The following is a 26,298-nucleotide window of genomic DNA, read 5'->3' as shown; positions in this document are numbered from 1 at the left end:
TATAATTTTCTTGTAACTTTCTTCTCTAGAGAGTCTCTAATGTTTAAAATAGTGACAGTAGGCTTGGACCTGAAGGAAATTTTGCAGGCAAAGAGGTTGTGTGTTTTTTCCAACTGTATTAACTGATTTATTGAGAAAAGGACCTTACTATACCTATTTGCATTACAATTTTCTGTTTTCATGCAACTTCTAGAAAGTTAAAGTTTCTGAACAGCTATCAAATCTGTTGTATACACACCCACACCCACACCCACACCCACACCCACACCCACCCACCTGTTGCCCTTGGGTTCAACCTACTGATTGTTGACAGATTCTTTTTACAGTTTCTCACACTCTATTCTTGTAAATAATGAATGTTTTGCATTCCGCTTTGGAGGAAGAGAGATTTGATGGACTGTTGATAAGACCTATGGGGTCAGGAGGTATTATCCTCACTGTCCAATGCATGGTCATTATTGGAATTCTATAAATAGACATGAAATGTAAATAAAGTGCTTCTTTTCCTGCTTGATTCCTCGGAGTCACTGAGTGTGAGTGTCTTTCCTTCTGTGTCATTCTGTGACACCCACCCACCATTAAAAGTTATCAAAGGGGGCAGACTGAGCACAACTGTGCAAGACTTTATTTGGAAACCAAATAAAAACCATTTAAATCTGGGACAGAAGCTCTCAGAGTTTTCTGACCCAACAGGTTTAATATTACGGAAGAAGAGGTGATTCCAGCTGAAACACTCCAAAAATGCTTATATAATCTGCCAGTTCTTAGTGCATGTCGTCTTGGCTCCCTCAAGTGGCTGGTCCCTGAGAGTGGACAATTTCCTCCTGTTCACAGCACGACTGCTTTTATCACAGTGCAGGGATCTGAGGTCTCTGCTTCAGGGACCACAGCATCAGGCCCTGCTGAAGGGGAGCATGTGCTTGTGTGCAGCCATGGCATGTCAGAAATTGGTACTCACCATAGTTTTCTGGTCTAATCACCCATGAAGACTGAAGGGAGCAGGACAGTTTATATGTCTTTTCACGTCCCTTTTCTCTTTCTTGACATCCTCTAGACTGCCTTGGCATTAGTGTTTTTCTCTAAATTCAAAGACAGGTCTTAATGGTTTTGCTGCTGATTGTGGTAAGCCTTCATTAACTGTCCTAGCTGAGGTCTGCTCTAAAAAAGGCTGGCTGGGGATGCATGAGACCACATCCTGGCATTAACCTCCTGAAGTTCAGCAAAAACAGATGCAAAATCCTCCCCTTGGGACAGTCTTGGGACTGGGGCTGACTGAAGAGCAGCTCTGTGGTGAAGGAGCAGATGAATGTGAGGCATTGCCAAAAAAAAATGTCAAGGTGCAGGCTGCAGCCAGGCATACTTTGGACAGAGAAAAATTCACGAGAGAGGTCAAATGCTGGAGCATGGATTTTACAGTAAGTGTCTGGACAAGGCTCTGAGTGATCATCTCTTTGACTGACTTTGGTTACCCCTGCTATGGACTGAAATGGGTCCAGATGATTCCAAGCTTTCTGATCTCTGTTATAATCCATGAAACATGTCCAGGGTCTGAATTTTTTTTTCTGTTGTTCACTGCAGAATTGCTTCAAATGTAGCTACACACCTTGGTGCAGACCCTAACACCCATCCAGCCAACAGCCAGGCTCAACCCTGCTCTTGACCTTCCTCCCTTCTCTGTCGTACTGTCAAGCTTTATCCTAAGTTCTTCAGCTGGGTTTTGACCAAAAATACACCCAATCTCCAGTGGCTGAGGCCACAGAGTTTTACTTTATCATCTCAATATTCAACTGCTTTTAGTCCCATGCCCTGACCCCTCAGCACTGCCTCCACTGCTCAAGCTGTCTGTGCTGTCCCTGTTACATGAGAGGCTGCCAGAGCACTGGGCAGCACTGAGTTCCCAGGAGATGCTGCCACAGCACAAACCACACTGGACAAACAGACAAGTCCTCCAGGGGTGTTTTGTCACATGAAGAGTGAGGACACAAGGTAAATTCACAAGGCCATGAGCCTATGTTTTTTTGCAGGCAGTCCCAGTGAAAGAAGCTGAAGGTTATTCACCTCTGTCCTGGTAAGCCAGAAGGCTCTTTGTGTTCCCTGGTACACAAACTTCTGGTGAGACAGACCTCTGAATTTATCTTCTTCTGAAAAGAAAACTTTCATATGTCACCTTTAATTTATTAGGTCTTTCCTCAAAGAGAGGCCTCATCCTACAGCCCCTTGTCAGCCACAATTTGTCTTCTCTGTTTTAAGTTTTCCATGTCCTTACAGCCAGAGGTTTTCTGGATTTCTTCAAGGACATATGAAGATTTCTCATCAATGCAATATGTGTTTCTTTAGTCTCATGAAATAGGAATGCAGCTTCACCTGTTCAGTTTGAAGATCAGATGGATGGTAACAGGAAGGGGTACATAAAGCAAGGAAAAAACTGTAATAAAAATGCTGGACCTGAACTTAATTTGCCCTTTTCATATCATACAATAAGACTTCCTGAGCATTTACTAAATAGCTTTTTAAGCTAAAAAGCCCCTAGCACAGCATATCTCTGCACATGCAATGTCACAACAAGCCCCAGGAGTTTAGCATATGATTTTACATGTGCACAACTCCCCAAGGCCTTTTTAAGAAGTGGCTTCTCACTTCATTTAGAAAACACAGGAGATTCTGCAACAGGTGCTTGTGATTTTTCTCTTTTGTCCCTTTTCTTTGCTGGAAGAGAACTATGTAGAGACTGAAAATATGTGATGTGATTCTTTAATCAGTTGTCCTGCTTCAGTTCAAATTCTAGTTCAAATCAGCAGTGAAATTTGAAAGCAAATATCCTGATCCTCTTCACTTCCTATGCATTGCTTTGCCTCATGGCATGATTACAGGGTGCACAAACTGGAGTTTTTTAGATGAAAGTAAACTGGAAGACGTGGGGATGTCCCTAATGAGTTCCTACCTCTATTGATGTGACCAGATTGGAATTCTTCCAAAGTAAAGTACTCTGGTGGATGGTGCCAGCTTTGGTCCTTGGTAGCAGTTCCATCATTCTGCAGAGATACTCCTACTGCACTGCTTTGTGTGTTAATGTAGACAGCTCTTTGTCCACTGAATTTCTCCTTTTGGCTCCTTGTGCAGAGCAGGATAGCTGTGACAAGCTGGATAGCATCTTACTCAAATAGTAAAGGTGAAAGCTTTTATACAATCTTTTACCTCTCTACTCTTAGGATACACGTGTGTCATGGGCGTGAGTGGGAGCTTCAGACAAAGTTATTATCAGAGAAGGCCTGCCATCGAGTCACAAGGTGCAGAAAAAGGATCTCCCATGCTTTCTAAATTTCTCATAGAGGAGTCTGGGTGCAGTTGGATCCCATCTTAGCCCCAGACTTTGTCAGCAGTTTAAATTACTTAATCCAGAAGGATTAAGCATGGCAAATCAGATCTATTTATATAAAGTGAGTTATTTATTTTGACTAATGATTAGACAAAAAGATCTTAATCAGAATTATTTACTGCACAGCTAAAACTACTAGTAGTGTATAGCATAGGATAGGATAGTGCACTATACCAAAGCCATTGTATTAAAATAATGTGGTGGTTTATATCAAAGCAGGCAAGAAACAATTTTTATAATAGACATCGATTTAATACATCCATACCAACGACTGTGGGCTTAATCTCTTTTTCACCCAGCCGTGAGGGTTATCCTTGGGGGCATCCCCTACCCAAGGGAGGGAGGAATCTCCACACATTCTAAGGAGGAATATGGTGGAAGAATCAAACCATATAAGAGTGGGCTGGACTTTTATAGTATAAAGTGATTGACTGCCAGTCTCGTATCTTTGGTTGCCTCACTATCAGGATGTTGGTTTGAGGTTGGTGAGTGAGACAGGTTTCAGCATGATCCAACACCAAAAGCACCACATGATCCTCCCAGCCCACCACTGGTAGCTTCCAAAACAGGCAGTTTTTATTTGTTTGACCACATTATAAGGGCAAAGAGTCCTGCTACTATGTGCTGATAGACCAGTAGGATAAGAAATGGAATTAAGTAACTCAGGTTCTGCACTTTTTAAGAAATTAGGTGATAAGACCTGGATATTTTCAGACATAAATATAGGCTCTTGTACATTTTGAGACCTCTCATAAAACTGATGTGTTATTTCAATCCATTAACTGTGGGGAGTTGCAGTGTGTTTGCTGAGGACTTGCACTACCACTGATATACACTGTACTTGTAATGCTCAGCCATTTGGAATATATAAAGAAATAAAATCATTTTTCCCCCAACACCTTGCTTTGAGTTTTGGTCTCTGGCTTTAGACTTCCAAGAGGAAAAACACTGGTCAGCATCCCCTTAGTAGTCTTCCCTTGCTCTCTGCCTCCAAAGCATCAAAACAGAATAATGCATATAAAGACTGGGACTGGGCTCTGCCACTGTAAGAAAGGTGAAGGACATTTTATACCCAAGCCTTGGACAAGTGAGGCCCCACAGTTCCATGCTGCAGCCTGGGCTCAGCAGATTTCTGCGTACCTGCAGTAGAGTGTGATGTCTCCCATCAACCAGAGTGTCCATGAGCCTGTGACTGCTGCAGGGAGTTTTCTCTAGGCTTTTCTGTTGCAGAGGCTGACCAGCCACCTACCCAATCCACTTCACCATTGCTAACTAATCAGTTAAAAAAACCCTTTTCTACTATCTAAGGTGTAATCAAATTTCTGTGGGCACACACTACTGACTCCCTGGAAAAACCAAAGATAGACTCTAATGTTGCCAGCAGCCTTGACTTGCCTGGATATGGGTTTAAAATCTTTCTTGAGAAGTCAGGGGATCATCATGGTTATCCTCTGACAACACTTGCCCAGCCAAAGTCATTCCAAAAGGCAGCACATGAAGAAGAGCCTGAGCATGTAGTGCTGAGCACTGTCATGCAGGAAAACAGATAAAGTCAGATTACATGTAAGAAGCAGCTCAATATTACTCTTGTATCTGCCACAAGATCAAATTCCTGCCATTTCTCACCCCATTTGCATCTTTGTGGTGGGAACAAAGCAAAGATTAGCCCCCACTCTCCCCAGTAAGTCTTACAGGGGTTTGTGTGGGAATAGGTGAGTGTATATATCTTTGCTTTGTTTGAAATGCTATCTCAATTATTTATTTCCAAATGTCTTCTTTTTTATTACATGCTCCCTATTCCAACATGAAAAGAACTAATTTACCTCTTCAGCTCATCCCACATTCCCATCACTGAGGTGAAAGGACAACTGGTTGTTCAATCATCTTGCTAATGCCACCAGGCAGACCACACTCTGCTCTGTTTTGGCAGGTCAAAAGGAATTTATTATTTTCAAAAGTGGTCAATGCATGGGCTAGCAGAAGGTCACTCCAGACATTATTCCAATGCATAAAAACATGAATACTAGAGATCCCATCAAATCCACACACACCTACTGTGCAGCAGTAGCTTTTTACAGTGAACAGAACACAAACCAAGCAAGACCATAGGAGATAGAAATACCTCCATTTTTGACCTCCTGAAAATGCAATCGTGCCTTATTCCTGAAGCCATTTAACCCATTAGATCTGACTGAGCTCCTCAATACACATCTGCAACATCTGGAACGGTTGCTGACATCAGGAAAAAGAGAGAGAGCAAAAAAGGTGCAAATGTGCACCCAGGATCCCAGGGGAGAGAAAGGCTGGCAGCAGTGGAGACAGTGATGAGGTGGGGGAGAGGCAAGATCTATTTTGGGGGGTAAGCATATGAACCCTCCAGTGCATAGCTTGGGGGGAAGCGAGGCTCTGCTGGGGCATGGCTCTGCCTGTCTTGTACAAAATAATGATGGTGGGATATTGGATATGAGAGCAGGGAACTGGTCACCACGAGGGAAAATCTGAGCAAAAAAAGGAGCAAAAAAAAAAAAAAATGAACTTACTAAAGCAGCCCAATTAAAGTGGAAAGCCACAGCACTGCCACTACAGTCACATGGTACAGTTCCTTGAAACCCTGTGAGAATCAGGGTACCCTGAGGGCTGGGGAATTGTTCAGTATCCCCTGTGAGACAGGCACAGGTGGAGCTTAGCCCCTCACAGGATGACAGATAGCTTTGGGTTTTTTCCCCTCCAGGTAAGTGGTTCTCCCTTGTCCCCATCCTCAAGAGACTGAAAGGCAGGGACTGAGCAAAAAAGTTAGAATTGCAGCCAGTTCTCTTGAGAGCAGGGCTGGAGAGAAGAGGCCTCAGGGCCAGTCAATAACAAAAAATACTGAGAAATATCCAGAGACTCTATAAAAACCTCCTGGAAGCTGAGTCAGTCCGAATTACAAATCCTTGTTTCCCATTATAAGCAAGAACATCAATATTTCTGCTGCAAATGCAAATTCATGAATCCAAAGTAGAAGGAAAACAGATCTTTCAATGTGCCAAAACACATTTTTCTTACATCATAAGTGTATTACTTTCTCCAGAGGAGTGTCAGATGGAAGCAGAGCCTGGCCTAGGCCTGGCACAGGTAAAGAGCCAAGTCTCATTAAAATGCACACTGGGTACAATTAAACAATATTGATGTTAATGAATATATATGTGGTACCTGGGATTTTAGGCAGACTCTCTCTCCATCTGAGGAACTTGTCCTAAATTCACTGTGCACATACCTCGAGTGGTTTGTGGCAGCCTGGGAGAAAGGCACATTGCCTTTCTGCAAAACCACCATGGGATGTGCCTCATGCTAAAACATGAAGGCAGTGGGATCACAAATACCCTGCTACAACCATTACTAACCCTCCTTGAGAGCTGAACTGTGAAAATGGAACAGTTTAGTGCAACAGCATGAGCACAGAGATGTTAGCATCGAGGAATGAAAAAGGAGGAGGAAATGCTCTTCATCAAAAGGCTGATAAGCATGCTTTTAGGAAAAGCAGATCAAGGTTGAGATGCACATAAAAGTTACATAAACACAGAAGTAGCCAAGCTTCCATGTGGATAAGAGGGGCAAATGCACTTTATTAAGTTGTTTCTAAAATTGGAGTAGATGAGATAAGCCTTGAAGGAGGCACTCATTTAAGATTGATGTGGAGTAAGTGCAGAGAGATAGCTGTTGAAAGGACTGCCATAAACCACTTCTCCAAGTTGTCACTCACTGACATTTCCCAGTGTTTTCTAATAAAAATAATCTGTTAAAATCAGACTCTGGAGACAGCTTGTCTTTGGCTGCCAGTGTAATTTCTCACAATTGTTTCACATAGTAAATGCTTTTGGAATAAGTCAGGGATTGTTTGAAGAGGAGACAACTTTGAGGCAGATTTTAAAGTTACTGTTATTTATACTGGCAAAGCACTTTATACTGCTTTAAAGCAGAAAAAAAGGGCTAGAAGGAAAACAGTTAAATCAGATGGTTAGCACCATTAAAGTTACTGATAGATAGTCTTTCCACAGAGATATTGGCAGTACTGCAGAGATGTAGCCTCGTGCTTGCACGGGATTACATCTGTCCTGGAGACAATGAAAGGGTTATAAACTCACAGGAGAAATCAACAACCAGGAACTGCAGAGTCCTGTGCAGCCCTGATGGCAACATGCTGCTGAAATCCTTGCTGACACAATTGTTGTGAAGTTTACTACCCAGGGCAATGAAGGCTACATCGAGCGGGAGAGGGCAGAGACCATGAGCAGCCTGGCAGACACAGGAGTTATCTTTAACTTTTCCACATTAGTCATGATTTTGACTTTTTCTAAGCCCTCTTCCTGCCTTTCTTAACCTTGAAATGATTGCCAGCAGGATTCAACTGCAGGAATACTTTCAGCTGTAGAACTGTGCAACAACCATCTTTAATAAAAATGAAAAAGAAATATTAATATTATGATAAGGTTAATATAAACCACATCTCAGATATCTGGAAAGAGTTCTGCTGTTTTACACTGAAGAAAAAAGCTCATCGTCTATGAAAATATTATGGTCAATTTTAAATGAGGCTTTTAGATGCTTCCACAAAGTGCAGTATGTTGCCTTGTTACTGTAGCAGAGTACACTTAAAGAAGCTTTTATGTGCATTTTATGTGCTGAGGGACTTGCTCATTATGAGCTATCAGCAGCAGCAGCAAGATGTACTGGCTAATGCAGCTCCAGCTGCTGCTGCAGGACCTGGGAGGTGTGAGGCTGCTTCAGATCAGTGTACACCCTAAAAGCTAAAAGAAGGTAAAGGAGAGCCTGGACATTCTTTGCTTTGGGGATTGCCCTTGGAGTAAGGGAGGGGCTGTGTGAGTAGGCTAGCAGGAATTCACTTCTACAAATTTCCAAGTGGTCTGCAGGCTTGGGTTCCAATTATCAACTGTCTCTCTATGAACAGACTATGGGTACCCAGGTGTGGATCATGAACCTCTACCAGGAGACATCCATGACTCCAACCCACAGCCTCTGCAGGACCTGCTTGCCCAATAATTTCTTTGTCCCAATTCGTTATGGATGTATCTTTTGTATGGCCCATGTGATGTTTGCAATGTGCTTTGTGTGGACGAAAAGGAGCTATATAAATGCAAATTTAATGTATTCATTTATTCTATACTGAAGGTTGTACTGAAGGCCAGGTAAATTACATCCACGGCATCTGCCAGTCAACTCTTAATGTCATCCACTTCAGGAACAATAACTTCCCATAGAATTTGTTAAACATGATTTTCTTTTGTTAGCCCTTGCAGACTATTTTTAATCAAATAACACTTCTCCAGGTTTTTTCCATCTGGCTGGACCCACTAGCTGCTGAATTCAAGGACCCTGATTCATTAGTACCTGCGTCATTTGCCTGACCTTGCCACGAGACCACAGTGGCAGCTTAACAAGGTCCGTCCACCTAGCACAGCCCCCATTCCTCACAGCTCATTGCTGAGATCTCCAGGAGCTGAATCCTTGCCCTGAAACTTTAACAGTCTGCAACAAGAGCAAGTCCTTCATCATTCACTCTGGTTTTACTCAGAGTCCCTTCATTATTTCTTTTTTCCCCTGGAAAGTGTAAGGCTGTCCCCAGCATTGCTCTCATTATCCCTCTGTGAATACTGGAAAAATAATGTATTTACATTTCCTGACATGCTTAGTATTCTTGGCATCACTGTCTCCCTGAGCCTGCCCTGACCTTTGCAATGACATTTTCAACAACTCTATTCCCAACACTTTTTCTTTGCTGCTATTTCCTGTGCAATTTAGGCTCTATTTTTCCTGCTCTATTTCTGTTATTATTTTCTTCTTTGTTCTTTTATGCTCTCCTGTACAGATCCCTGGCCATAGCGATGGCCTGGTGGCCCTTCCAGACACTGCTTGCTCCCTGCCACAAGCCTCACTGTGGTCTGTAATGCTGCTGGGTACTGAGTACAGGGAAATTAGGGTCTGCTATGAGTGAGGCTCAGCACATGGAAGGAAGTTTGACTTGTGTAACTTGGGAGAGCTCAGCTGTTCTACTGCTGGGATGTATGTGCCACTGGCCTCATGCAGGAATGTGATGTCAAGAGAAAGACTAAGCTTTCAACTGCTGGCATCACTAACGCTGTTGTTTCGGCCCCAGGCTAAACCCAGCTGTGAGATCTAAAGCTGTGTGCACCTGTGTCCCCTCAGCTTGTCACACCTCTGTGCTTCCATGTCCCAGGGCCCGCAGTGCTGCACACACTTCAGACCCCCAGGGAGTCTATGAGATGAAGGAACACAATTTCCTTTAGGCTATTTGGGAAAGGTCATTTGCACTGGTTGTGAACCTCTGGTTTTGTTTTGAGGCTCAAACTCTTAAACCTTGTCAAATCCTTGCATGTGGTGGAGTCAGACCCTCAGTTGCCATAAAGAAGTAAAGTTTCAGTGAGAGCAGTGGATTTGCTGTGATAGACATTGGCATAGCTGACAATGTGCAAGAAGAAAGTTTATTGTATACCTGAGAAAGAAAGATACATCATCTGGAAAGCAGATAGAAAATCTATCAGTTACTTACTAGGACATCCTTATCACCACAGCTTTTCAATCATCCCTCCTCCTTTACCAGTGTAAGAGAACTGATGTGGTTCAGGATGGCACCTATTCATTATTTTCATTATCTATTTTTCTCTTTCTTTTTGTCTAGCAGGCATTGTTTAACCAGCAGTGCTGCTGGAGAAAAGTGGTACTCTGCATTTGTAACCTCAGTGAGTGAGTTCCTCACAGCTCAGAAAGAACAAATGCTACTCTTGCAAAGGTCTCTCCAAATCCCTGAAACAGACACCCTTAATCTCTGGGAGCACCTTGGGGAAGCAGCCCAAGAAAGACAGATGCAGAACAATGCAGTTAATCGCCTCACTACAGCAAGGGGGGACCCAGCTAAGTACCTTGGCTAAAGCAGCACAAGGGTTACAGTGAGGAAGAGTGAGGAGAGCAAGAACAATATAATTTCACCTAGGCAAGCTGAACAGCCAAGGCTATTCCACTGCTGAAAGCTGATATTATGGTGACACAGCTAAAGGGACAAGTCATTTTTTTCCCTGAAACCAAACAAATTGCTTTTAGTTTCTGATGATTTTTGTACCCTCATAACTTATTCTCTGTTTTCAGGAATAGATGGAGTGCAACAATGCTAGCAGCAGTTCATACATCTGACTGCTGCTATGGAGGAAAAGGGGTTGAAGGACACGGGAATTTGATCATCAGTTCCTTGGAAAAGAGATATGGCAAACAGAACAAATAAATCCAACAGAGATAATGCACCCACCAAAGAGCATGGTTCCATCCTGCCCAAGCACTTTGTCTTTAATTATGTGACTGCTTCTATCTCTCTCTGGATTAGTGAGGGAGGTTCGTGCTGGCCATGTACCAGTGTCCACACATGGCTGCCACACACTGATCAGACACTTCACACCAGCATGGTTTGGTGAGATCCCTTCAAGTTTCCACACCAGCTTCAGTCTGGCATCACCATTTCCTCCAAAGCCTCCCTTCTCCAGAGCTCCCTGGGGAGAAAACATTGAAAAAGTGCCTGCTGACATCTGCTCAAGCAGAGAGGGATGCTTGAGAATGACCAGCAAACAGCCATGGGACATACTTTGCCCAGGGTGGACTGACCAAACAGAGGGGTGCTAGCAAAGCAAGGAGCAGCTGACAGAGTTGCACAGGTCAGTACAGGTCTTATAACTCAACAGAGTGAATCTTAATTTCTTCATCTAGATCAGTGCAAGAAAGCAGAGGGAAGCCAACCTCTGTCCTAGAAGCTGCCTCACCAAAAGAAAATGTAGTAAAAATTGTTTTAACTCTAGCTCTACCTTAGAAAATAGTTGCAATGGTTATGGCTTGCCTATCTAGCTGGAGATTTGTTGTCCCCTTCAACAAAATATTAATTAAGATATCTGCTTTTTTTCTTTGCAAGTGGAGAATGAACTCACCAAGTAGTAAATCTTTTCCTTGTTTCTGGCTCATTCTGTTAAGTTTGAGTGCAGTCCTTGTTGCCAGTTGAATTCTGACAGATGGGTTACACTTGGAAAGTGAGGTTTCCAGGACTGAGCAACAGCTGAAGTAGGAGTGTGAATACCGAGATTGGCAATCAGGCAGTAAATCTTTTGTAAGCTGTCTCACTTAAAGATTGCTTATTTTTTTATGGAGCAGTGCAAGAAGCTGCAAATGTGCTGCTGTTTCCTGGAGACCACACACACAGCATGTCCTCTGCCCAACTGGCCAAATCCAAGCAGAAGCTGCTATAGGCTTGTTAAAGCTTGGTTGATGAATTACCAGGCTTTATGGAGCTGTTTTTTCAGCTGCCCTTTCCAGTTGCTTGTTGCTCAGCTACAAGAGAGCCCAGCAGCACAGCCATGGAAAGCAGACCTGCTTGCTGGGTGTGCTCAGCAATGCATTGATCTACTGTGGTAAGAACATGAGAACCAGGGCATGCACTGCCATCCCAAGAAAGACTGCTGGAAGAGCACTGTGTCCTAAAATATATACAGTTTTGCTAATTCTGGGTAATCTAAACAATGTGTGAGTGCCACACCTCTGTGGACAGGTCAAAGTATCAGGAGTGAAGTGTAGCAATTTGCAGTTACTCCAATACACCTGTGGCAAAAAGCTGCTGCATCTACAGTGCATTGGTGTGGATACCTCAACAAATCCTTCCCAGGGTCTGTAACCAGTGTGGCAGTCGAGCAGTGCCAGTGCTGCTGCAGTGGTCTCAGATTTCCTATCCTATCCTATCCTATCCTATCCTATCCTATCCTATCCTATCCTATCCTATCCTATCCTATCCTATCCTATCCTATCCTATCCTATCCTATCCTATCCTATCCTATCCTATCTACCCTTTCCTATCCTAAAGAAGCTGTAACTACATTTATTTCCAACCCTGGCTTACACTTCTCATGAAAATGAAGCAAAAGAACAAGCAGCAGAAATCAGCACTTCCCAATTTTGCAGTCTGAAACAGGAAGGGACGGTAGATAATTTGGTGGGCTGGGCACTTGCTTTCTTGAGTAATTTTGCTTTTCTCAGAGGAAGTTATAAATGTGCTGCCTCAAATCCAGATATCAGTGTGGGGAGGGATGTTTGTAGTATTTACTCTACAAAGAGCCTCTTTGCTTGGGCTGCCAGGAAAGAATGCCTGTTGCCTTTCCCTGGACAAGAGCACTGGAGCTGAGAAGGGGCTGAAATGCCCATGGTTCAAAGAAAAGGGCAGATGACAAGGAACCTGGTCTGGGCTGCCTCCTGTAGCCTGATGGATATATAGGGTGCAGACAACAAACATTTGCAATGCTTAAGGTATAATATGCAAGCACTGTTCACTTCCCATACATCCCTCTTTGATCTGGTAGTCATTATCTCTGGCTTTAGGAGATGCTCAACCTGTACTGGGAGTTAGCAACAACTTTAGCTCCTAGCATCTGGTCGAGACCTTGTCTCAAAGAATAGCCATGAATTGTGGATGGATTTAGAGGTTTTCAGCTTGGCTGTGAGCAGTGAGTGTATTCTGGCAAGTTATTGTAAGTGACTATTCTGACCTCCACAAAGAATGCTCCATTCATTGCTTCTGTAAGGAGCCAGGGACAGTTGCAGATAGTAGCTGGTCTGAATTACTGGAACTAAGACATCAGAAGAAACACTGTCTTAATCTGGATAGGCTCAATCTAATTAGTCAATATAAATTAATTTAAACAGATTATTAAAAGAAGTAATAAGAAAGTAATAGGAACAGTAAATCTGAATCAGGTTTGTGGCTCTGAAATGCTTTTCAAAGTCTGAGTCGTGCCCACTGTGGAGATACTAGAGATACTGTAGTTAGCAAGGGAACTCTGTCTGACAGCTTGTCAGGGGGCAGCTACTGAGAAGTCTTTCTGCATTCACCCAGCTGAGATCTGCCTGCCTCTCTCCTCCGTTCTGCTCAAGCTCACACACATCTTCCTGCCCCAGCTGAGAATTGCTCTCCTCCAGGGTCTCTACATCTCTGTGGAATCACGTTCTCGTGTGCTGTCACCTCTGCATGCTCTCCCTTCCTGACATGAGTTGAGGCTTGAATGCTCCTCAGCATGTGGGCCTCTCGAGGGAGGGGACCTGCATGCAGGGATGCCGAAGTGAAGGAGAAGGAGGAAACACTTTCTTCCACCACTGTCATTTCAACTTCGAAAACTTTTTCTGAGTCTTAGTCTCTGGGGAATGGAGCCAATTAAACAGCAATCTGGAAAGCCTAGCAAGCATCTCCTTTCAATGGAAGTCCTTCTCTGAGTGACATGAGCTGAGTCGGGGAAGACTAAACAGACAGGAGCAGCAGCAAGTTGTTTCTAACTGAGTAACTTCAGCTCTTCATATTTTGGTGCACTGTCATTGAAATGCAATCAATTTTCCAGAAGCAAATACACTGAAACTAGAGAATACTTTGATTTCTACTTTTGCAATCAAACTTGGCAACATCTCTGAACATATTTTTCCCTGATTACCTAAAGGACACAGTAGCAGAATTCAGAAATATAGTCAGTCTGTATCTTTTTGCTTGGAAGAGATGGGAAGTCACTTGGTTGACACTCTCAGTGGGATATTCCTTAGTAGTACACCTCTTCAATCAACTAACATTCATCCAAGCACTTTCAAACAAAGAAAAGATCCTGCTGATGAAAATAACTGCTTCTTGCTTGTGTTGCTGCATAAAAAACATACCTGCAGAGCTGCCTGGAAAGCCAGAAAGGATACTACAGACTGTTACTGTGATATACAGGTTGCCCTGTACAGATCCTTTTATTTCACCTACCGAGCTCTGCACTGAGTCAAGTGATTGGAAGTTGGTAGCTACCACAATTCATGCTCATACCAGTGGAGGGCTAGAGCCTGTTTGCCAAGTTTTGCTTTTCAGACCACCCTTAGATGTTCTTCCAGGCTTAAAATCAACATATTTTCTGGTCCCTGTGGTTAAATATGCCAACCTGAATGTGTCCGGAGACCTTGTCAACTGTAGGTTTTGTTATCTGCTTTGTTATTTCTAATTCCTTCATTACCACCTCATGTTCTTGCCTTCTCTCCCTACTGATGAGAACAGGCACATTTGTCAGATTGTCCAGACAGCACCTTTAACTTTCTCAATTGCCAACGTCCCTTTCCTCACTCCCTCACCTCTTCAAACTTGTGCACTAATTGCTGTCATGCAATAGCAGTTCAGTGCTTCTCTGGGAGACGAGTGATGCACAGGGGCTTACCTGTGCTGATGTATCCTGCTGGTTCGCCTTCTTGCCACATCACTTCTTGCTCATTATGGACATTGTACTACCCATCAAAAATTGTTTTTTCAACTCCTCACCCTTTGGAGATAGCTCTGCTGCCAAACAGGTACACTGTTGGTGATACAGCCTCTGGGTAAGGCAAAACTTATTTAATGAGAATAACATCTCAGAGCACAGTTTATCCATGGTGCCTTTTTCCTAATTTCCCTTAATGAAGGAGCTGATATTTCATTGACAACCATTTGCTGAAGAACACTGAAGTTTCCACCTGACACTGGCAAACCTAAAAACAAAAGAGTCATTCAAACAACCTTACAGTCAGCCTGTTGCCAGATCAGGGGCTTTATTCTGAATTCAGTTGAAATTCCTCATGGTGCCAATACAACGAAAGACACTTGGCTTATTAACATGAAAAGAATTGTCCCTACTTCAATGTATCTTATTACCCTGGAAAGGAAATTCAGGCAGTCTGCTCTATTATGTTTGATGGCTGATATTAAACTCATCAGATCCAGTGTAAACTAAGACACATTTAGTAATATTCAGATATTAAAGAAGGGCTGACACTGTGAAATCTCTTATTCATATTTGATTTGCTGAGTAGGATGAGGAAAATCACTTTCTCTCCAGTGGTTTCCTGTGCCTTGCTCGGGCTGGAATCAGATGACTTAAGGCATGGCCCTAGTGCCAACAGCTATCAGAAACATGGGGTCGGCCACATCACCCCTCTCTGAATTTAGAGAGCCTGGCAGGTTTATGGTATTACTGATACTCAAAAGACTTGATTGCTGTTTTATTTGAAAGGGAACTTAAAACACTGACATACATTCACAGGGATAGCAGCACTCTCTTCTCTTTTCAGAAATGTGTCTCTTTTTCAGGAGAAGTGTCTTCATTTACCAGGCTGGTTTTGAGGTCTACAATTCTCTTCAAGGCATTGCCCCTTGCCCTCTTTACCCTCTGCACATCTGGAGTTTCTGCCTCTCTCTTCATGCATTTCATTCCAAGAAACAGTTTCCTAATACATCTTTACCTACAACACTCTTGGCAATACAACCATCTACTGAGCCCAGGGGTGGCTGCGTTGTCCAAGTGGGATGAAGCATTCCTTCCCAGCCAACCCACCACAGACAGAGCTGTGGTGTGGCCAGCAGCAGTGACTGAGAAGTCATTGCTCTATCTGGATAACCAGTACAAAGTCACAAATCCAAGACTGAGAGCTCGTTCTGAGAATAAAACTCACCTCATCACCAAATGAGTTTTTGTTTTGTTTTCACGATGAGTATTGAGGACAGTGGGTTCAAATGGGTGTTTAAAGGCCACATTGGGTGGACAGTGGCACATGGTGTGCTGCTTTCAGGCCTCTATACCTGCAGGCTAATCAGTGCAAGGCCAGTTCCCACTGGGAGCACACACATCTATCCAGCAGGACTGCTGTTCTGGTTCCTGAACAATGAGCCAGGAGACAAGCAAGTCTGCTGACATACAGAAGGTAATTGGAGACCCTCAGCCTAGCTGCTCACTCATTAATCAAGACAGATTCACAACCTACCTGGCTCCTTCTGCCTGCTCCTAGTCTATAATTAGCAACTCATGCTTAGGTAGCAGCCCTAGCAAATTGCTTCCCATTTTTGGTGACAGTAACTTGTATCTGAGAGAAGGATATGACAAAGGAAAAAGGAAAAGGGATAAATGGCTACAATAAGGCAGAAACCATTAGCACTAAGCAACAATAACACTTCACATCTTAGTACCAGCTCTGTCTTTGTTTATGTGAGTCTCTGGTGCCTTGGTGGAATTATGGACAGATGTTGGAAGTGGGAATGCAGACTCCTTTTACACAATAGCACCAACTTTGAGGTTTTACCCTTTGGAAAAACTGCTGGGATGGCCCTGGACCAGGGTGCTGGGCTGCACAGACCAGCTCAGGGCTGTCAGGCAGCAGCCCACCTCATCCTCACCATCTAAAACTGTGTGCTTGACTGTCCTTGCCCCGTGATCCAACAAAATCACACCACTTGCACCCTTGAGGACATACTTCTCTTGATCATCTCCTTTCACTGATTCTGCAATGAGACATCCTGGCAAAAACAGGATCATGTTCTGCCTTAGGGGCACTGCCAGTGTAGCATTGCCCATGTGAGGTCCAACCACAGCATCTGAAGTTCTTACAGGTGGAGATGGGACTGAGACTCTGTTTTTGGCCTAAGATCCCGTTGCTACTCATCCTGACCAGGTTCCATAATCTGGAACCTAAGATGTGGTCCACACAAGGAGCTTTGTGGCTCTTCTAGTTAGTGACCGCCCAAGGAATAATATCTTCCTGCTCTTGGGCAATTTTAAATGAGTTGGTGCTGTACTGTGGGGAAATTGAAATGTTCACAGGTGTTAGAATGCCACTCATTATAATTCATGGGAATTGTCATTAAATCAACACAGCCTCAGGTTCTGCAAATCCCTGAATCTGTTGCTGCAAAAGAAAAAGTCAAATCTGTCTAGGCTTTTTGATTGCAAATGAGTATATTGAAAGTGTGCTTCCTTCTCTGAGAAATCAAAGCCTGTTTGATTGAAGCTCATTTTCACATGATCAGCTGATGCACCTCACACTTTAGACATTTTCAAATTCATTTTACTTTCCTAGAAAAATACATAAATCTTGAAGAAAAGTGTTTTTCTTCAAAGTCATCTGTCCAGGCTTTTAGTCTCTTACATTTTTTGCTGCCAAACTTAGATTATAAGATGAAAAAATTGCATATTTTCTCAGATGACAATAATGGGATGACCTTTCTTCTGAATAAAAATGCAATAATAAAAAAAAGTGGTTTGATGTCAAAGAATTAGACATTCATGTCCTGATAATACTAAAATACTGTAGATTTTTTGTAATAATAATGCCTAAATGATGCATCCCATTTTTCTTATTGTCTTCCAGATATTTCATTTCATAGCAAGAATTCTGAAAAAAACCTGTCCTTTCTTTTGGCAGCTGAAAAAACTTGGTTTTTATGGCTTGTCTCTCTGATTTTTTGCTTTGCAGAGTCTCTTTAGCCAGAAGGATGGTTTTGTCTCGCCATGAAGCATTGCTTGATGCTCACCTCTCATTCCTAGGTAGAATCTTGTTTGTAATTATTTCAAAAGCTCAAAACTAATTTAAAATGTAGGAAACACTGGAAAGCATAAGGGAGAAGTTCAGCCCTTAAACCCAAAAGGGAAGGAAAGCAAAAAGAAGGCATGTTATAGGAACACAATTCTGGTGTCTTTTAAGAGAAGGATTACTAAATACATAGAAAGTGTAACAGCTTATCCAAAGTGTCAGAATAATTTAACCTATAAGCCTTCTGCCTGTCAGGAATTTGAAGGGAGAATTATCTAAGATGCTACAGGAATGTAGACACACAGTATGCACTTAGAAGAAAGCTTTTTAGAGTCAAATGCAGAAAGAAAGGGAGGAAAAAAAAGAGAAAGAAAGAGGAAGGAAGGAAGGAAGGAAGGAAGGAAGGAAGGAAGGAAGGAAGGAAGGAAGGAAGGAAGGAAGGAAGGAAGGAAGGAAGGAAGGAAGGAAGGAAGGAAGGAAGGAAGGAAGGAAGGAAGGAAGGAAGGAAGGAAGGAAGGAAGGAAGGAAGGAAGGAAGGAAGGAAGGAAGGAAGGAAGAAAGAAAAAGAAAGAAAGAAAGAAAGAAAAGAAAGAAAGAAAGAAAGAAAGAAAGAAAGAAAGAAAGAAAGAAAGAAAGAAAGAAAGAAAGAAAGAAAGAAAGAAAGAAAGAAAGAAAGAAAGAAAGAAAGAAAGAAAGAAAGAAAGAAAGAAAGAAAGAAAGAAAGAAAGAAAGAAAGAAAGAAAGAAAGAAAGAAAGAAAGAAAGTTTTCATTATGAAAACATGGAAGTACAAAATGTTTCACTAAGAGTTATTATAAACTCCAGCAGAGCAGAAGCCAAAAGAGAAGCTGCACAAGAGAGACCTGTCAAATTAGTGCCTGGTGACAAAATGTGTGGCATGGAAAGAGAGAGAAACAAAAGGGCAGAATTAGAGGCATTAACATCTGGCCAGAGTTTTCTGCTGGTTCAGGCTAAAATACCCCACAAACGTCCATCCATCAGAGCTGCAAAGTGAAATTATGCAAGTGTCTCCTCCACATTTTCTGCCATTCAGCTCTTTTTATAGGAACCTATTTAATCTATGTACATTTTAATTAAATTTCTCTTTTGATTCTATAAATCTATATTAATTTATTTCAGCTGATTGGACCACCAGGCTGAGGCACTCAGCCTCAGACTCAGTGTCTCAGTGGTTTCAGGTCTTCTCAGACTTCTGAATGCACATCACTTCAAAGGTGGGCTTCCGGCTCTGAAGACCTACCTCTTTTATGAGCAAAGAGGTCCCTGTGCTGTGTTTTGCTCTGTACAACAACCCAGTGCTCTCTGTCTCCCTGGCAATTGTGCAGCAGTGAGGCTGGCATTCCCAGCTAAGCACATGTTTAAATGCTTGATGGATTTAGGGCTCCTTTGGTCTATTCTCAATTGGGTCTTTCTGTTCAAAGTAATGCACATTCACTCAATGCAGTCGAAAATAATCTGAGCAGACATCAGAAAGAGCACAGTGCTAAAGTGCAACCTCTGAAAAGCCCATCTGCACTGATCTGGTGATGTCGACTGGATTTTCCATACAGTGGTAATTAACCAATATTTATTGATTTATTAAAATCAATAAGTTTAATTACATCGCTGATACCAAATTGTCTATTTTTCTGCTAGATCATGCTGAAAACAACTTCAATTTTAACAGCTGTAAAAATCCAAAAAGGTTGCAGGCACACAGCAGTGCTGGTTTCTCTCATCACATTATTCTTGTGGTCTTTTCCACAAATGCCTGGGTGTCTCTTAGGTATTACTTTTTAATCATCTACCCTCATTACATGTAGTGTTTGATCCTTTTTCATTTTCTAGCACAAACCCAGAAAGAAGGCAATTAAAATTCAATAATGGTGCAGTGCTTAGACACTCATTAAGTAGTCATTAGGTAGTCTGGAGACTCATTGTCTTTACGAGGGTTTCCTCTCCATGAATCTCCTCTCTGCAGTATTAGTTCAAAACAGCAAGCACGACGTGAATGTGAATGCAGAGGGTCCCCGAGTCTCCTGGCTTACCTGGGATGCAGCAAACCTCAGGGGCTCCTCCAGCAGCACCAGGGAGATGCTAAGTCCTGGGGCTGCTCTGGATGCCTCCACTTCCACTGTGCTACCTGGAAGTAATTCCTGTCTTCCTCAGGCAATAGAAAGATAAATTCAACACCCTTGCTTATGCTTGTTGGAATACCACCTCCTCCCAGAAACACAGTCCCCAGTTGCCAAGGCAGTTTGTAGAAGGACGCACATGAGTAACTGGCAAAATTAGACTTCTAGGGAGTCAGAGGCATTCGCTGTCAGCCTCAGGAGCCAAGCTCCTGCCAAAAGAGCATTCAAAACAAGCAGGCTTCGCTTTGAGGTGAGGAAAAAAACACAACTCTCTGGCAGAGACAGGATGGCAAAAGTATGCCACTGATTGTCAGATGCCTAAAGGCATCAATAAAATAATGCTCACACTCAAAAACTGTCTTACAAAACAAGAGAAGCAATCTCTCTTGATTTAAAGGATTGCCTCTGGACATTAAATAACAGCATCTGTTCTACACACTCTGAGCACCTTAAGTTTGCTTTGCTTTCTGTCCTTGAGGATTTGGGGAGGAAAGAGGACATGACAACTGAGAAAGTTCAAGCTGGGAAGATTCCATGGCACTTCTATGGAGCATTTACCCAGAACTCACTGAAAGCAGAGGGAGAAAACTTCAATGCATTATTTAGGTCTACTTGCACACTGCCGACCCTTTATAGATGCAGATCAATAGAGCAGCCTCTGCCAGAAAGAGGTATGAAAAAACCTGAAATAGAACTCATATTAGACATGTTGAGAGGAAATAGCACAGTCCAAGGGAATATCTGCATGCCATGGTACAATAAGGCAGTTCCTGAGGGATCAGCAGATGGCAATGGAGAGAGGAGAGCAATTCACAGATTCCCAGCTTCTTCATAGCACTCGGTCACCTCTAGGGCATGAAGCTCTGGCACAGAGTCACCTCATCGACAGTCCATCACACACACATACTTCCATGCACAGTTACAGAATCATATTTCATTAAATACTGGTTTTCTGTATTAAAATCCATTTCACAACACTGCATCCTCCTTTATGCCTTGCCTTACGCCGGTACCCACAAGCCATGGCTGACTGCCTGACACAGTGTCAGGTGAGGATCAGGAGGAGTGCTCACCTTGGTGGGCTTTCTACACTTTGCTACACAAGCTCAGGTTACTTCTCTGAACCATCTTTCACTCATATTCCTGCTGGACAATTCAGCTGGGAGGCCTGGGAGGTTGGGATTGTCTTGGAGCTCTTTTGTACAGTGCCTGTTGCAGTACCTGATCAAAACATTCAGGTTTTTTTCTACTCAAGGTGCATTCAGCTGTGTATTTACTTGCTCAGAAGAATTTTTTGAAGCAACTGGCAGATATTTCATTTATCAAGAGAGAAAACATACCCTTGAAGGTTTGGTGACATATATATCAGGATATATACAGGCCCATATGTATATAAATATGTTGTGTGTGCATGCAGAAATGTAGAGGGAGATGACTGATGGACAGACAGTTCATGAGAGAGTTGCAATTAATTTCTCTGTTTAGATACATGTACGTAGATACAACATTCTCAGGCTCCCTAAGACAAACTGCAGTTAAATATATCAATAGGTAGCACAGTTAACTAGTACAAAGTAGTAATCTTCTCCTTCATTTGCCGTTTTTCCTCAGAGATATTTTTCTTATTGTTTGCACACCACTGCCTTTGTGCTTTGATTACAGCTACACATGTAATAATAAAAATGACAACAAAGCTGAGCCCATTTCGTCTACGTGATGATAATCACAGTGTGCATATTTCTGGCACATTGCAAAACATTGGAAATCCCTGGCCAGGTGTCATCAAGTAGAATGGAAAATATTTACCCAAGAGATGTACTTTTAAACCAGCTGACTAAATGTCTGTTTTCCTCAACTGCTCTTTCTGCTGGAAGTTTTCCCAGGACCTGTTTTCTGCTTTCTGACCTAATGGGGAAGTGACCAACTGCCCAGTGTGAGAATACTGAAAGTCAGGAGGCTGTAGTTAGCCATTCATGAACATCTGAGGACTGAAATCTGTCTGCAGAGCTAACAGAGCAAATTATCTGTAAATACTAACTTTCCAGCCACTATGGCCATATTCCAATCCAGATAAAAGAAAACTGGACCCATAGTTCTGGACCAGAAGCATTTGCATGTGCTGTGACCACTGATAACAAGGTTTCCTGTTAGGTTTTCATTCTTACCCTCATTTTAGGTAATTCAGTGGCCTTCAGAAAAGGCCATTCACTGTCTCTTTATTCCCCCAACCACAAAAGGGTGGCAAAAATAAGTAGGACTGGGTGTGGTAACTAAGTATATGAGAAGGTGTAAGAGGAAGGAACCTACAACCCTCTTTATCCTATCCCATCCCTCCCCCACTCTCTGTGCCTGACAGTCTGTACATAAATACATCTGCCCTTGCTGTTAACCACTCTTCTTCTGTGCATATATCCAGCACATCTGGATAGTTATTACCAAGGCAGTCATATTCCTGAACAAGAATAATCATTAGCCAAATCAGCATCTGGAGACTGTATTTTCATTAGACTTCTACTTACTACCAATAATCACATGCAGAAACTTTCTGCTGGACTTCTCCCTCCGGAAAAACAAGAGTATTCAGTGGAGACAGGCTAAGGAGTTTTCAGGTTAGGCTGTGTTGTGCACACATACTGCGAACAAAATAAGAAAGATGAACGTGCCTCCATGCATATTGATCCTGTTTCCAAACAAATCTCCTGTTTGAGCCTTTCCTCTCTTGCCCACTAAATTCCCTCAGATAACAATGGCTGCACCTACACGTCAGTCTGAGATGACTTATATCAAAGATGAAAGAAAGGTCAGCCTTTGCATTAACCATATGGCCACTTTGCTCCCTCCTACCCTTTTTTTCACCTTTGTACCTGCTCGATGCTCCATTGTTCCTGTTATGTGTGGAGCTGGAGGTCCAGCAGTGGCCAGGGGTGAGCTCCTGCTGTGCCAGGTGCAGCTTTGTGGTTTGGCTGTGAGAGCACCGTGGAGCTGGTCATCACAGGGCAACAGTCACAAAGTCAGGTCCGTGAGGAAGGAAGGTCCTTTCCTGGAGGCAGGATTTTCAGGCACTGGAAACCTCTAGTTCATCTTGCCAAGAGGGGATTCTGATGCTTTCTAGAAATTATCTGGCAGAACAATCACCTCTAAGAAAGGATTTCCTTTTTGTTTGCTGTGAAAAATAGAATTGGTCTGCCTCCTAATCCAGCTGCCGACAAGAAACTGACAGTTATACTTCTTATCAGAAAACTCAGGTGTTGTTTTTCCCTTTATAGTTCAAGCACCTTTATACCAAGTTTAAGACCTCAAAGCATTAAAAAATACTCCACTTCCTTTGTTTTCAATATCTCTTCATCAAGCAATTCATCTTGTAGCATTTTTAAGTGAATCAATAAAAAAGGCAGCAAGGTTGCCTCATGCTTGCAAAGCTTTTGGTACAAATATGTAGGTTAAATGGGACTTTTTATGAAGATTTATACAGAGCAACTTAATACCTTTTTATTTATTTCCTCACATTTACTTCCAGTAGTTCTGTTGTGTTTTATTACTGAAGATCCATGATATCAACAATCCTCCACCTTCCTTTTAGATTTCTACTAATGGCCACCAGGAATGGGTTTTTGCAAGTTAAACAGTAATGTAAAAATTTCTGTCAAATCCATGAGATGTACTTCTGTGCTTTTACTACAGGTCAAATGCAAAAATTTCCTCCTGTGTTTAATATGTGTACTACATTGGCTAATTGTGGTATGATTCATGTAAAAACCCACAAAATGAAACGAAGTATGGTTTAAAGCATATAAACAGTAACCTCCAGTAACTTCCAGATCCTCACGTGCCTTGAAGGTCATTCCCTGCAGAGAGCAGAAAGCAACTAAGGAAGTGTAAAAGGTACTGTGAGTTATTTTTCCTATGCAACAAATGAAAGAAAATACTGGTCATCAGAGAGCAACCATTTCCCTGAAGTCAATCTGAGTGACTAAACAATGTTTTTCAGGTTTTAAAGGTTTCTCTTTAATGATCTCCAGAGTCCTTGACTGCCTTAAGGAGCTTGACCCATTCTTACCCAGGTATTTTTTCTTCCAAGCTGCATGGAAAAAAGCTTGAAGAAGTCTCTGTTACTAATAAAAAAGGAACTGACTGCTTACAGAGGCTGCTTTTGAAGTTTTTGTGATAAATCACCTTGAATTGCAGCAGAGGTGAAAGAAAGAATGAAGGTTATCTTCTGACATTATTCTCACCAAGTCATTTACTCATTGTTTGCTTTTGGACTTTATAGTCCCTGCAACATCCAAGCACTCCTTCTGTATCTCAGACTTCAGCACCTCTGTTTTAAAATGGTCTTAGGTTATGTGCAGAAAATATGGAATCAGGCATGCATACACAGCATTGAGAAGGATGGGGAGTGTAAGTCAAGAAGAAACAATAGGAAAGAGACTGAAACCTGACAAACAAATATGTTTCTCTACCTCAGTGAACATCATAGTGGACTTTAGTCTCTGTCTTGTAAACACTGTGTATTCTAAATAAAAGCTGAAGCTAGAAAAAGCTGAAACATACCAGAATCTCTTCTTACTTTGAGCTGGAAGTATAGTACCACATCATCTGTAGCTGGACATGCCTTTTGCTTCCTCTGCTTATGCTGCTGCTAACATAGATTTAGATGACTCTGCTTGCCTTTTGCTTTGTTCTTAACACATGTCATAAAGATGGACAAGTAGCACTGCTTAATTGACCATTAATACTGGTATACTTCACTGTAAATACCTCAGGTCAAATGAAAATGGTTTTTTGATATTCTTAATACAAATTTCTTCTATTTTATTTAATACAGTCCCAAAGTCCTTTAAGACTTGTGGTGAAAAGCAGGAAACATAAGGATTATGATAATGGCTCAATGCCTAAAATCCATTTGGTCTACAATTCATTTTAGATTCCTTTACCAGTCGTATGACTTTGTTAACCTTTAGTCTTTTACAGATGGAGGAAGGAGCTCAGAATGAAGAATAATGAAGGAAGAGGTAAAAGGAGAGCATCAGGTATATAATCAGAGCCTGATATACAGTTGAAATAAGCAGGAGTGGGATGCATATGAAGAAGGGAGCATAAACACTAAGAAAGAACATTAACAGTAACAATGTGCAAGGCAGAAAAAGAAATAATTTTATTGTTCCATTTTTGAAGAATTAATTTAATCCAAAAATCTTTATGCAAGTACAGTGTATGACCAGACATACTTCTGCCATTATCAATATGCACACCTATCTCTGTGTATGTGAGCATGCATATATGTATATAAATATGCACATATGTATGTATTTCCATAGTTCCTTTGAAGATTAAATGCTCAGATTTAATACAGCCCTTTTGAACAATCAATAATAATAAGATAATTAGGGACTGAGTGGCCATATATATACCTATATGTTTAAGAGTACATCTGCCAAATTACAAAAATTATGGGCTTAAATATCACAAGGACCAGTTAGCACAGAAATCAACAGCAGCTGGAGTCTAATCCTGCATCACTCCATCAGAGGCAGCTTTGCCACCGATGCTCTGAGTGCAAGACTGGTGTCCAGCCATGGCCCAGAATACCCTTCCTTATGCTTTAAGTGGCAGAAAAAGGGGACAAGGCTAACTGTGAATCCTCCCCTCCACGGTCACAAACATTTGTTCTTCTTCCTGCCCCTGGAATTCATGCCATATTTACCCACTTCTCACTGCAGTCTGGACTCTCAAATGGAGCTTACCCACACGCTTATGTACTACATTACCTTCAGCAGTGTCCTCCAAGTGCCTCCTGTACTTGCCTGCTGGCCTGAAGGAGGCCCCTTCCCCCTCTGTGCCATTCCCAGCTGCTGCTGGCACACTGTTAAGACTGAAGATGCAGCTCTGAAGCCTGGAGCTGCTCCTCGAAGTACAGCAGCTGATCCACTTCGAAGCAATCACTTGCTCTAGAAACCAATTTCTCCAAACAGCTCCTGATTTCCTCCTCACTGGCATTCTGATGCCTCGCTTGCTTGAGGCAGCTGTACACTGCCTCAAATGCCTCCACTCCCAGCTTCCCAATGGCAGATCTGGGGATACATATTACAGAAAAGGTCAAGTAAAAGTTAATTTATGATATACATGAACACAGGCATTAACCAGTGCAGATTTATTCTGAATGTTGTGGGTTTGATTAAAATTATATCATTATGCACCTTGTTTACCTGACAGTAAAAGGAACTAAAGTTTCCTGGTGAATTTCTCCATGGTTAGGTGCTATACAAAGAGCCCAAGAATAAAAACCTGACCATAGCAAAGTCATGGGAAGCATGTCAATCTTCATTGTTACAGTCCAAGAATCCTCTTCATGCTGAGTCTGACAGACTCTTTTATCTATAACAAGTCTGGTAAACACACA

The 26,298-nt window shown here is 42.2% G+C and overlaps 1 protein-coding gene and 1 long non-coding RNA gene across 12 annotated transcripts in view; both read right to left on the bottom strand.

The window, feature by feature from the left end:
* Nucleotides 1–22,508, bottom strand: part of LOC148225175 (uncharacterized) — a 28,767-nt gene extending 6,259 nt beyond the window's left edge. Inside the window, exon 1 of one of the 2 annotated variants that reach the window (XR_015803814.1) lies at nt 22,418–22,508. This is a non-coding gene — a long non-coding RNA (uncharacterized LOC148225175). Of the gene's footprint in view, nt 1–19,811; nt 20,170–22,417 lie in introns of those variants that run through there. The other variant, XR_015803813.1, reaches the window with a different exon arrangement.
* A 2,521-nt stretch (nt 22,509–25,029) lies between these two features.
* Nucleotides 25,030–26,298, bottom strand: part of NEK11 (NIMA related kinase 11) — an 81,188-nt gene continuing 79,919 nt past the window's right edge. For all 10 annotated transcript variants that reach the window (XM_088165025.1, XM_088165019.1, XM_088164976.1 and 7 more), the window contains one exon: nt 25,030–25,969. In XM_088165025.1, coding sequence (XP_088021151.1) covers nt 25,765–25,969 — 205 coding nt within the window. In that variant the 3' untranslated portion in view covers nt 25,030–25,764. The remainder of the gene's footprint in view (nt 25,970–26,298) is intronic.

The sequence above is a fragment of the Sturnus vulgaris genome, chromosome 1 (genome assembly GCF_052056855.1).
Source record: "Sturnus vulgaris isolate bStuVul1 chromosome 1, bStuVul1.hap1, whole genome shotgun sequence".
Classification (NCBI taxonomy): domain Eukaryota; kingdom Metazoa; phylum Chordata; class Aves; order Passeriformes; family Sturnidae; genus Sturnus; species Sturnus vulgaris.
This window is presented reverse-complemented; position numbering and strand designations above follow the sequence as displayed.